The sequence below is a fragment of the Pleurodeles waltl genome, chromosome 2_1, assembly GCF_031143425.1.
Source record: "Pleurodeles waltl isolate 20211129_DDA chromosome 2_1, aPleWal1.hap1.20221129, whole genome shotgun sequence".
NCBI classification, from domain to species: Eukaryota; Metazoa; Chordata; class Amphibia; order Caudata; family Salamandridae; genus Pleurodeles; species Pleurodeles waltl.
In genome coordinates this window covers 109,983,612-109,996,740 of record NC_090438.1, presented here as the reverse complement: position 1 = coordinate 109,996,740, position 13,129 = coordinate 109,983,612, and the positions used below count along the sequence as shown (strand labels likewise).

The 13,129-nt window shown below is 47.1% G+C and overlaps 1 protein-coding gene across 1 annotated transcript in view; it reads left to right on the top strand.

Moving 5' to 3' along the window:
- The window catches only part of ATRX (ATRX chromatin remodeler), a 1,138,900-nt gene that overhangs the window by 634,359 nt on the left and 491,412 nt on the right, over positions 1–13,129 (top strand). Inside the window, exon 20 of the mRNA XM_069211061.1 lies at positions 667–804. Coding sequence (XP_069067162.1) covers positions 667–804 — 138 coding nt within the window. The remainder of the gene's footprint in view (positions 1–666; positions 805–13,129) is intronic.

Genomic DNA, 13,129 nt, shown 5'->3' with positions numbered 1-13,129 from the left:
TCTTGTGTCCTTTTTTTGGGGGGGGGGGGGTAATTGTGTTAGCCAGCCAGCAATCCTGATGGTGGGTTGGTTAAAGTATTACTCAGAATTAGCATGGCAGATTTAAATTGTGATGCTAAATGGCAACATTTTCATTTTTTGATGCAGCTAGAGGAAGAAGGTAAATGGAAGTGCTTTTAGTTATATGCAGGGCCACTGAAATTACATGGCAGGAAAATACCAAATTATAAGGCAGGGTTGACCAATTTATGTGGCAAGAAGATTCCAACTATGATTTTGCAATGCCATTAGCTGTAACTCATGCAAATGTGAGATGTATTGCATTGCAAGTGCTTGTTATATATGAGGCTTCCAGCACTGCTGAATGATTGTTTGAAAGACAAATTTCTTATGTTCTTTAAAGGCTCATGAGCCTTTTACAAATATAATATTTTAATCAGTCCCAGAGTGTGCGATATTGAGTAAGTGCTGGAATTTATAATCCTAAAATGATTGAAATTATATTGTAGTTGGTGTAGTGCATGCTTCATTTTTTAAACTGAAATTTTCCACACATACCTGTGATCATGCCTTTCTGTCAATTTTCAAAGTGAAGTTTCAATGAATGAGGTCTAAGAGTATGTTAAAATTTTTCAAACACTAAATAATATGTCATCTTTGATGTAGGTCCAGACTTTGTTATTTGCGATGAAGGACACATTTTAAAAAATGAAGCTTCTGCTATTTCAAAAGCCATGAATTCAGTACAGACAAGGAGAAGAATTATCCTCACAGGAACACCACTTCAAAATAATCTCATAGAATGTAAGAAATGGTTTCACAGCCTTGCTTCCAAAGATCTGTGATACAAGAATGTTTTTGCATTCTATCTTTATATCGTATTGTAAATGACTTTTAAGGTTGTAAGTTGTGTCTTGGCCATTGTGTAATGTACCGCCTCTTTACAAAACAATCCTAATCTTATTGAAATCAACAATACATGCACTTGTTTTTTGCCTATTTCTTCTATATCAAATGAAACAATGATAACTTTGCTGACCTTTTTCTCATGTTCATAGAAATTGTTTGCATCAGGTGAAAAGGAGTGAGATCATTGCTTTTTTTTTTATTGTTTCCTTCACTAAATACCAAACTTGCACCCCTTATTCCACAAGAATGTGGCACAATTTCTCATCTGCCAGTTTTAATGGATAAAAGGCATCATACATTGGTTGGTTGGTTCAAACATCACACTCTTCAGCTATTTGGTTAGTATTGACTGATAATCTAAAAAGAAGAAAGTGCTAACTTGCAACCTTATCACTTTAATTGGAAACCTGAGATTAGTTCTGAAGCATTGGAATTTTCATAGGTTCACATAGTTGAACTATACCCATCATCAAACTGAGAAACCTTGGTAGACTTTGCTAGTTTTTTCCTGGAGACCCAGGAGGAGGGCTCGAGGAGGGAGCTTGTGGGGGTAAGGAAAGTATAGTCCTTTCAAGACAAACATATTGCATCTGTTGTTTGCTTTCTAACCTCGAACAACACCCCCAAACACACACACACACACACACACTTTTTGCCTGGTTTCTAGATGCAATTTCGACTGAGGTGCACTGGGTTCCTGCTTACCAGGTCCCCAGTGCCAGTGTTCCTTCATTAAAACAAGACACCTGGTCACTTGATCCCCAAGTGACCAGGCCCTTCAGCCCTCTGTAAGTCCCTAGTAAATGGTACCCCTGGCATCTAGGGCATGGGTACTGAAGAGGGCCCCTCAGAGCTGCAACGCAACTTGTGCCACTCTGAGGGACCCAGCACCAGCCTTGTGCAGACTGCCTTTGCAGGCTGCGAGACAAGGTGCTCTCAGAGCTGAAAACACAACATAGCTTGTAATATCCTTAAGTCACCCCTACAGCAGGCCTTCAGCCCTACGGCAGGGTGCATTATATTACAAGGGAGGGCATATATGCATGAGAAAATATGTCCCTACTATATCTTTGTTGATTCTACAGGAAGCCATTTTAAATACATGTACAGGACACTGGTCGCAACGAGTTTCCCAACTACATGATGTATTTTCTGAACCTAGGGAAGTTTGGTATCAAACATCTCATATCAATAAACCTTTATTAATACATGCGCTCAGAGGGCACCTTAGAGGTGCCCCCGCAAAACCTATCAATTGCTGGTGAGCTCACTGACAGGTTCTGGACAGCCTGCCACCAACAGAGAATCTGAGACCCCAGGGGGAGAGCCTCTGCTCTCGAAAGGTTAGCAACAGAAGCCTGTCTCGGCTGAAGTGTTATCCACCCCTCCCCACAGGTTGACCTGCATTCTAAGGCAGGAGCTTCAAAAAAGCTCACTGCATTTGGTATGCAGATCTGGCCATCCTCAGAGGAAGATGCCAATCCCCCTGCCTCAGGGCCCATCAGGCCCCTGGACAAACTGGAGAATTAGCTATTCAGGAGACGTGTCACACTTTCAGACTGGGAACACTGCTAGGGTGGCCAGCCTTGAAATGGACACCTTTTAGGAAATGCCTCCATCCTGCCTCTGGTGGAATTTAGGGACTCTGCACTTGGTCTTGGTGATGTCCACTCCCCACAGGAGGTGGACATCCAGTGACCCTGAGAGTAGGTAGCCTATTGGCTACTACCCTTCACTCCCCTTAACGCCCAATAAATTGAGTATTTAGGGGACCGCCTGATACCAGATCTTTGCTGGACCCAAAAGGAGAAGTGGCCAAGAAGCCTGCTGAACTAGAGAAGAGAGGCGTGCAACTGAGTTTGCACCAAACCTGCTGGCCTGCCTTATGCATTCAACCCTCGACGAGCAACTGACCTGTTCTGTCGCTGCAGCCTCCAAGAAACTGGGAGAGCTGCCAGTGCTTTGCAAATCGCCAAGAAGGACTCCCTTGGAGGGGAGGAGCTGCTCCCCTGCATCCGCAGGCACCCAAAAAAGAACTGAGAGGACCGGGACTAAAAACCCAACACCAGACATTACCACTGCACCGAGCTGCCTAGCGTGTGTTGAAGTAAGCCAATGGTGTCAGCATGGTCCCCGGCCCTGCGGAAGAAAAGCCCACCCTGTGCTCGCCCACTGTAGACTTAGCGACAGCGTCTGCAGACTGTTTTTGCAGACCCTCCTCAACCGCGAGTGACCAGGAGGCAGATCCCAACACCCTTGGACACCTCTTCACCCATCTCACCCGAAGATGTGAACCAAGGGTGTCCCCACATCCCATGCTCACCTCCCCCCTTCTTCATGAGCCCTCTTGCTGTTTCTGCAGGCCCCACCTGCAAACACGAGGAACTCCAGTGCGGGACCTGACGCCAGAAGACACCCCTGCACCCACGCCCTACAGCCAGAGGAGGAGTGGACTGATGTGTCTCCACGTGCCCGAGGACATCAAGGATCGAGAAACAACCCAACCCCCAGTGGTTTTCCCTGGACTGTCCTTCCAGTCCATGCCTGCAGTGACAGGCAATGCCGTGGCACAACTCTGCACCCGGACGCACCAGAACTCCCCGAGGTGACCTATTGGTGTGGTCTTGGACCTTGTCCCAAAACCCCCTTAAGTCCAGTAGATTTGAACTGTGAGTCATTGTACCTACCTGGATTGCCGTCTTTGTTTTCCACCATAGGATTTGTAAGGAAATGCCTCCTTGGCATGGTTACCCCCTGACTTTTTGCCTTTGCTGATGCTATGTTTTGAATTGAAAGTGTGCTGAGGCCTGCTAACCAGGCCCCAGCACCAGTGTTCTTTCCCTAACCTGTACTTTTGTATCCACAATTGGCACACCCTGGCATCCAGGTAAGTCCCTTGTAACTGGTACCTCTGGTACCAAGGGCCCTGATGCCAGGGAAGGTCTCTAAGGGCTGCAGCATGTCTTATGCCACCCTGGAGACCCCTCACTCAGCACAGACACACTGCTTGCCAGCTTGTGTGTGCTGGTGAGAACAAAATGAGTAAGTCGACATGGCACTCCCCTCAGGGTGCCATGCCAGCCTCTCACTGCCTATGCAAGTATAGATAAGTCACCCCTCTAGCAGGCCTTTCAGCCCTAAGGCAGGGTGCACTATACCATAGGTGAGGGCACCAGTGCATGAGCACTGTGCCCCTACAGTGTCTAAGCCAAACCTTAGACACTGAAAGTGCAGGGTAGCCATAAGAGTATATGGTCTGGGAGTTTGTCAAACACGAACTCCACAGCACCATAATGGCTACACTGAAAACTGGGAAGTTTGGTATCAAACTTCTCAGCACAATAAATGCACACTGATGCCAGTGTACATTTTATTGTGAAATGCACCCCAGAGGGCACCTTTGAGGTGCCCCCTGAAACTTTAACCAACTATCTGTGTAGGCTGACTGGTTCCAGCAGCCTGCCACACTAGAGACATGTTGCTGGCCCCATGGGGAGAGTGCCTTTGTCACTCTGATGCCAGTAACAAAGCCTGCACTGGGTGGAGATGCTAACACCTCCCCCAGGCAGGAGCTGTAACACCTGGCGGTGAGCCTCAAAGGCTCACCCCTTTGTTCCAGCACCGCAGGACACTCCAGCTAGTGGAGTTGCCCGCCCCCTCCGGCCACGGCCCCCACTTTTGGCGGCAAGGCCGGAGAAAATAATGAGAAAAACAAGGAGGAGTCACTGGCCAGTCAGGACAGCCCCTAAGGTGTCCTGAGCTGAAGTGACTCTAACTTTTAGAAATCCTCCATCTTGCAGATGGAGGATTCCCCCAATAGGATTAGGGATGTGACCCCCTCCCCTTGGGAGGAGGCACAAAGAGGGTGTACCCACCCTCAGGGCTAGTAGCCATTGGCTACTAACCCCCCAGACCTAAACACGCCCTTAAATTTAGTATTTAAGGGCTTCCCTGAACCTAAAACTTTAGATTCCTGAAACTACAAGAAGAAGAGGACTGCTGAGCTGAAAAACCCCTGCAGAGGAAGAACAGAAGACACCAACTGCTTTGGCCCCAGACTTACCGTCCTGTCTCCTGCCTTCCAAAGAAACCTGCTCCAGCGACGCTTTCCAAGGGACCAGCGACCTCTGAATCCTCTGAGGACTGCCCTGCTTCAAGAAAGACAAGAAACTCCCGAGGACAGCGGCACTGCTCCAAAAGAACTGCAACTTTGTTACAGAGGAGCAGATTTAAAGACCCCTGCAAATCCCCGCGAGAAGCGTGAGACTTGCAACACTGCACCCGGCGACCCCGACTCGACTGGTGGAGAACCCACACCTCAGGGAGGACCCTCCGGCGACTCCGAGACCGTGAGTAACCAAAGTTGTCCCCCCTGAGCCCCCACAGCGACGCCTGCAGAGGGAATCCCGAGGCTCCCCCTGACCGCGACTGCCTGAACCTAAAAGTCCCGACGGCTGGAAAAGACCCTGCACCCGCAGCCCCCAGCACCTGAAGGAACGGAACTTCTGTGCAGGAGTGACCCCCAGGAGGCCCTCTCCCTTGCCCAGGTGGTGGCTACCCCGAGGAGCCCCCCCCCTTGCCTGCCTGCACCGCTGAAGAGACCCCTTGGTCTCCCATTGAAATCAACAGAGAACCCGACGCTTGTTTACACACTGCCCCCGGCCGCCCCCGCGCTGCTGAGGGTGTACTTTTTGTGTGGACTTGTGTCCCCCCCGGTGCCCTACAAAACCCCCCTGGTCTGCCCTCCGAAGACGCGGGTACTTACCTGCTGGCAGACTGGAACCGGGGCACCCCCTTCTCTCCATTGAAGCCTATGTGTTTTGGGCACCTCTTTGACCTTTGCACCTGACCGGCCCTGAGCTGCTGGTGTGATAACTTTGGGGTTGCTCTGAACCCCCAACGGTGGGCTACTTAGGACCCCAATATCAAACCTATAGGTGATTTGCTTACCTGCTAAAACTAACATTACTTTACCTCCCCCAGGAACTGTGAAAATTGCACTGTGTCCACTTTTAAAACAGCTATTTGTGTTTTATGTGAGAAGTATATATGCTACTGTAATTATTCAAAGTTCCTAAAGTACTTACCTGCAATACCTTTCAAATGAGATATTACATGTAGAATTTGAACCTGTGGTTCTTAAAATAAACTAAGAAAATATATGTTCGATGGCATCTGTCGCTGTAGATACGCATGTTTTGCAATAGCTCGCCATCTGGTGTTGGGCCGGAGTGTTACAAGTTGTTTTTCTTCGAAGAAGTCTTTCGAGTCACGGGACCGAGTGACTCCTCCTTTTGTCTCCATTGCGCATGGGCGTCGACTCCATCTTCGATTGTTTTTTTTCCGCCATCGGGTTCGGACGTGTTCCTGTCGCTCCGAGTTTCGGAACGGAAAATTAGCTAATTTCGGAAGATTTTCGTCGGTATTGTTGCGTTCGGGATCGGCGTACTTAGATTCAACACCGCATCGAAGATCGAAGAGCTCCGGTGCCCTTCGGGGTAGTTTTTCGATCCCCCGTCGGGGCCTGGTCGGCCCAACCGCGTGCTGAAGAAAGCCGATGGAACGGACCCCGTTCCGTTTCTGCCCCAAATGCCACAATAAATACCCCTATACAGACCAACACTTGGTCTGTAACCTGTGCCTGTCACCTGAGCACAGTGAAGACACCTGTGAGGCCTGTCGTGCGTTCCGGTCCCGAAAGACACTCCGAGACCGTCGAGCCAGAAGACTTCAGATGGCGTCCGTGCCGACAGTCCACCGAGAGTTCGAGGAGCAGGAAGAGGAAGGTACCTTCTCGATCCAAGAATCGGACTCCGAAGGATTCGACGATACACAAACCGTGAGTAAGACGTCGAAAACCACACAGAGGAAAATTTACAAGGCCCAGGGGACGCCACTGCCATCAGGCCATGGCTCCACCCATAAATTCGGTGACCGACCGTCGGCACCGAAAAAGGCCCAAACAGTGCCGAGATCGTCCGACTCCGGTCGAGACACTGGCACGCAGCCTTCTCGGGACCGAGAAAGTGCTGGAGACAAGCCTCGACACCGAGATGCCGGTGTGGACACGGCTCGACGCCGAGACAGCGGCACCGAAGAAGATCGACGCCGAGAGGTTTCGGCCCCGAAAAAGAAAAAAGTCACCTCGGAGCCGAAAAAACACGCAGACAAGGTTTCGGTGCCGAAACAAACTGCAAGCGACCCAGCTTCAGGCTCTTATACAGAAGAGCACTCGCTAACCTCCCAAATGCAAAAGCATAGGTTTGAGGAAGAGCTACAATCAACTGATGTGGACCATACGCAAAAGCGTATCTTCATACAGCAGGGGACAGGAAAAATAAGCACCCTTCCCCCCATTAGAAGAAAGAGAAGGTTGGAGTTCCAAACTGAACAGACACCACAACCAAAAGTGGTGAAAAGAGTTACCCCACCACCCTCTCCTCCGCCCGTGCTTAACGTCTCACCAGCACGAACTCCATCACACTCCCCAGCTCACACCACCATAAGCCAGGGTGACCAAGATCAAGACGCATGGGACCTATACGACGCCCCAGTGTCAGATAACAGTCCGGAGGCATACCCTACGAAGCCATCTCCTACGAAGCCATCTCCACCAGAAGACAGCACCGCGTATTCTCAAGTGGTGGCTAGAGCAGCACAATTTCACAACGTAAGCCTCCACTCAGAACAGGTCGAGGATGATTTTTTATTCAACACACTCTCCTCCACCCACAGCTCATACCAAAGCCTGCCTATGCTCCCTGGTATGCTCCGGCACGCGAAAGAAATCTTTAAGGAGCCGGTCAAAAGTAGGGCAATCACACCAAGGGTGGAAAAAAAGTATAAGGCGCCTCCTACAGACCCGGTTTTCATCACTACACAGCTGCCACCAGACTCTGTCGTTGTAGGAGCAGCTAGGAAAAGGGCCAACTCTCACACATCTGGAGATGCACCACCCCCAGATAAAGAAAGCCGCAAGTTCGATGCAGCTGGTAAAAGAGTCGCAGCACAAGCTGCAAACCAGTGGCGCATCGCGAACTCCCAGGCACTACTTGCGCGCTATGACAGAGCCCACTGGGACGAGATGCAACATCTCATTGAACATCTGCCCAAGGACTTACAAAATAGGGCAAAACAAGTGGTTGAGGAGGGACAGACCATTTCCAACAACCAGATCCGCTCCTCCATGGACGCAGCAGATACAGCTGCACGGACAATTAATACATCTGTAACTATCAGAAGGCATGCATGGCTCCGAACGTCTGGATTTAAACCAGAGATTCAACAAGCAGTTCTCAATATGCCTTTTAATGAAAAAGAACTGTTCGGTCCAGAAGTGGACACAGCGATTGAGAAACTCAAAAAAGATACGGACACTGCCAAAGCCATGGGCGCACTCTACTCCCCGCAGAGCAGAGGGAATTACAGCACATTCCGTAAAACACCCTTTCGAGGGGGGTTTCGGGGTCAGAGCACACAAGCCAGCACCTCACAAGCAACACCGTCCAGTTACCAGGGACAGTATAGAGGAGGTTTTCGGGGACAATATAGAGGAGGGCAATTCCCTAGAAATAGAGGAAGATTTCAGAGCCCCAAAACCCCTACTACTAAACAGTGACTCACATGTCACTCACCCCCTCCACACAACACCAGTGGGGGGAAGAATAAGTCATTATTACAAAGCATGGCAGGAAATCACTACAGACACTTGGGTTCTAGCAATTATCCAACATGGTTATTGCATAGAATTTCTACAATTCCCTCCAAACATACCACCAAAAGCACAAAATTTGACAACACACCATTCCAATCTCCTGGAGATAGAAGTGCAGGCACTATTGCAAAAGAATGCAATCGAATTAGTGCCAAACACACAAATAAATACAGGAGTTTACTCACTGTACTTTCTGATACCAAAGAAGGACAAAACGCTGAGACCAATCCTAGACCTCAGAGTAGTGAACACTTTCATCAAATCAGACCACTTTCACATGGTCACACTACAAGAAGTATTGCCATTGCTAAAACTACACGACTACATGGCAACTTTAGACCTCAAGGATGCTTATTTCCATATACCAATACACCCATCGCACAGGAAATACCTAAGGTTTGTATTCAAGGGAATACATTACCAATTCAAGGTACTGCCTTTCGGATTAACTACCGCACCAAGAGTCTTTACCAAGTGTCTAGCGGTAGTCGCTGCACACATAAGAAGGCAGCAAATACATGTGTTCCCATATCTAGACGACTGGCTAATCAAGGCCCATTCGTTAATACAGTGCTCAAATCACACAAATCATATCATACAAACCCTCTTCAAACTAGGGTTCACCGTCAATTTCACAAAATCCAAAATTCTGCCGCGCAAGGTACAACAATACCTAGGAGCCATAATAGACGCATCAAAAGGAGTAGCCACTCCAAGTCCACAAAGAATTCGAAATTTCAACACCATCATACAACGCATGTATCCAACACAAAGAATACACGCAAAGATGGTACTACAACTCCTAGGCATGATGTCTTCATGCATAGCCATTGTCCCAAACGCAAGACTGCACATGAGGCCCTTACAACAGTGCCTAGCATCACAATGGTCACAAGCACAGGGTCACCTTCTAGATCTGGTGTTAATAGACCGCCAAACTTACCTCTCGCTTCTGTGGTGGAACAACATAAATTTAAACAAAGGGCGGCCTTTCCAAGACCCAGTGCCACAATACGTAATAACAACAGATGCTTCCATGACAGGGTGGGGAGCACACCTCGATCAACACAGCATACAAGGACAATGGAACGTACATCAAACAAAACTGCATATAAATCACCTAGAACTTCTAGCAGTTTTTCAAGCACTAAAAGCTTTCCAACCAATCATAGTTCACAAATACATTCTCGTCAAAACAGACAACATGACAACAATGTATTATCTAAACAAGCAAGGGGGGACGCACTCCACGCAGTTAAGCCTGCTAGCACAAAAGATTTGGCGTTGGGCAATTCACAACCAAATTCGCCTAATAGCACAATTTATACCAGGGATCCAAAATCAACTCACAGACAATCTCTCTCGAGATCACCAACAGGTCCACGAATGGGAAATTCACCCCCAAATCCTGAACACTTATTTCAAACTCTGGGGAACACCTCAGATAGACTTGTTTGCGACAAGGGAGAACGCAAAATGCCAACACTTCGCATCCAGATACCCACACAAACAGTCCCAAGGCAATGCCCTATGGATGAACTGGTCAGGGATATTTGCTTACGCTTTTCCTCCTCTCCCTCTCCTTCCTTACCTGGTAAACAAACTCAGTCAAAACAAACTCAAACTCATATTGATAGCACCAACTTGGGCAAGGCAACCCTGGCACACAACGCTGCTAGACCTATCAGTAGTACCCTGCATCAAATTGCCCAACAGGCCAGATCTGTTGACACAGCACAACCAAAAGATCAGACACCCAGATCCAGCATCGCTGAATCTAGCAATCTGGCTCCTGAAATCCTAGAATTCGGGCACTTACAACTTACCCAAGAATGTATGGAAGTCATAAAACAAGCCAGAAGGCCATCCACCAGGCACTGCTATGCAAGTAAATGGAAGAGGTTTGTTTGCTACTGCCATATTAATCAAATACAACCATTACACACAACTCCAGAACATGTAGTGGGTTACTTGCTTCACTTACAAAAATCTAACCTGGCTTTCTCTTCCATTAAAATACACCTTGCAGCAATATCTGCATACCTGCAGACTACCTATTCAACTTCCCTATATAAGATACCAGTCATTAAAGCATTCATGGAGGGCCTTAGGAGAATTATACCACCAAGAACACCTCCTGTTCCTTCATGGAACCTAAATGTTGTCCTAACTAGACTTATGGGTCCACCTTTTGAACCCATGCACTCCTGCGACATACAGTTCCTAACCTGGAAGGTGGCATTTCTCATCGCCATTACTTCCCTAAGAAGAGTAAGCGAGATTCAAGCGTTTACAATACAGGAACCTTTTATACAACTACACAAGAATAAGGTCGTCCTAAGGACCAATCCTAAATTTTTGCCAAAGGTTATTTCACCGTTCCATCTAAATCAAACAGTGGAACTTCCAGTGTTCTTTCCACAGCCAGATACCGTAGCTGAAAGGGCACTACATACATTAGATGTCAAAAGAGCATTGATGTATTACATTGACAGAACAAAAAACATCAGAAAGACTAAACAACTATTTATTGCATTTCAAAAACCTCATGCAGGAAACCCAATATCAAAACAAGGTATAGCCAGATGGATAGTTAAATGCATCCAAATCTGCTACCTTAAAGCTAAACGACAGCTGCCCATTACACCAAGGGCACACTCAACCAGAAAGAAAGGTGCTACCATGGCCTTTCTAGGAAACATCCCAATGCAAGAAATATGTAAGGCAGCCACATGGTCTACGCCTCACACATTCACCAAGCACTACTGTGTAGACGTGTTATCCGCACAACAAGCCACAGTAGGTCAAGCCGTACTAAGAACATTATTTCAGACTACTTCCACTCCTACAGGCTGATCCACCGCTTTTGGGGAGATAACTGCTTACTAGTCTATGCAAAACATGCGTATCTACAGCGACAGATGCCATCGAACTGAAAATGTCACTTACCCAGTGTACATCTGTTCGTGGCATCAGTCGCAGTAGATTCGCATGTGCCCACCCACCTCCCCGGGAGCCTGTAGCAGTTTGGAAGTTACCTTCAATTATTTATATATGTATCATCTCAACCTTAAATAGGTGCATACTTAGTCACTCCATTGCATGGGCACTATTACTATAATTCAACTCCTACCTCACCCTCTGCGGGGAAAAACAATCGAAGATGGAGTAGACGCCCATGCGCAATGGAGACAAAAGGAGGAGTCACTCGGTCCCGTGACTCGAAAGACTTCTTCGAAGAAAAACAACTTGTAACACTCCGGCCCAACACCAGATGGCGAGCTATTGCAAAACATGCGAATCTACTGCGACTGATGCCACGAACAGATGTACACTGGGTAAGTGACATTTTCATTTTCTATAACAAAACCTATTGGCTGGATTTGTCTCCGAGTGTGTGTTCCTCATTTATTGCCTGTGTGTATGTACAACAAATGCTTAACACTACTCCTTTGATAAGCCTACTGCTCGACCACACTACCACAAAGTAGAGCATTATTATTATCTCTTTTTGCCACTATCTTACCTCTAAGGGGAACCCTTGGACTCTGTGCATGCTATTCCTTATTTTGAAATAGCACATACAGAGCCAACTTCCTACAGGATTGCATTGCAGCTTTCTGAAAAATGCACTCTTATAAAAACGCTAAAAAAAAAAAAAATCATAACTCAAAGTACTCGCTTGACTCTAACTTGACTCTGGTGATCTTGGTATCAAAGTTTATATAAAAGTATTTTTTATTCTTATAAATTGGTGCTGGATTTCTTTGAGTGTGTTCCTCACTTTTACTGCATGAGTGTATGACTTACATGCTTAGCATTACCCTCTTATATGCCTAACTGCTCCACCACACTACTTAAAAAGAGCATGTGGGGATGCTGTGTGACTCTATGGTACCTCTTCGGATTGCTTGGACTCTTTGCACAATGTACCTCATTTTGGTCTACTATAAAAAGAGCCAGCTTATTTTTAAGACTTTATCCAGCAAGAAGTTATGATGGAGAGACATGTTTGCAATAAAAATTGCTTCATGAGGTGGGTAGTGTGCCAGGAGCTCTGCGTTTGTGAAAAAAAGAGAACTGTAGCTGGCCTTGTTGAAAGATAGTGGCAGGGTTATTTTCTGAAACTGGTCACAAATCCTCTTCCACTGCTTAAAAGGAGAGACCCCTGATTTGCAGGAAAAGGCTTCCAAAGTCTTAAGCTGCTGTCTACATAATGGATAACACATTTGTAATCAAAACCGACAATAAACGTACCGTTGACATCAAAAGCAGCAGAATTGTTGCCAATGGCAGTCTCATCTGCTGGCTTCAAATCAGTTGTTGTCCATGACAATAGGGCCAGTGATCATGCTTTCATTGTCAGCCTGTTCGATGGTGGCCAAGTCATTCTCCAAATCCTTATTGACCAGAAACCAATAGTCCACCACAAACTCTTGGTCAACAACAATATATTTGCCAGTGCTATAACAGATGTGCCGATTACTGCTGTTATGCCTCTCTCAC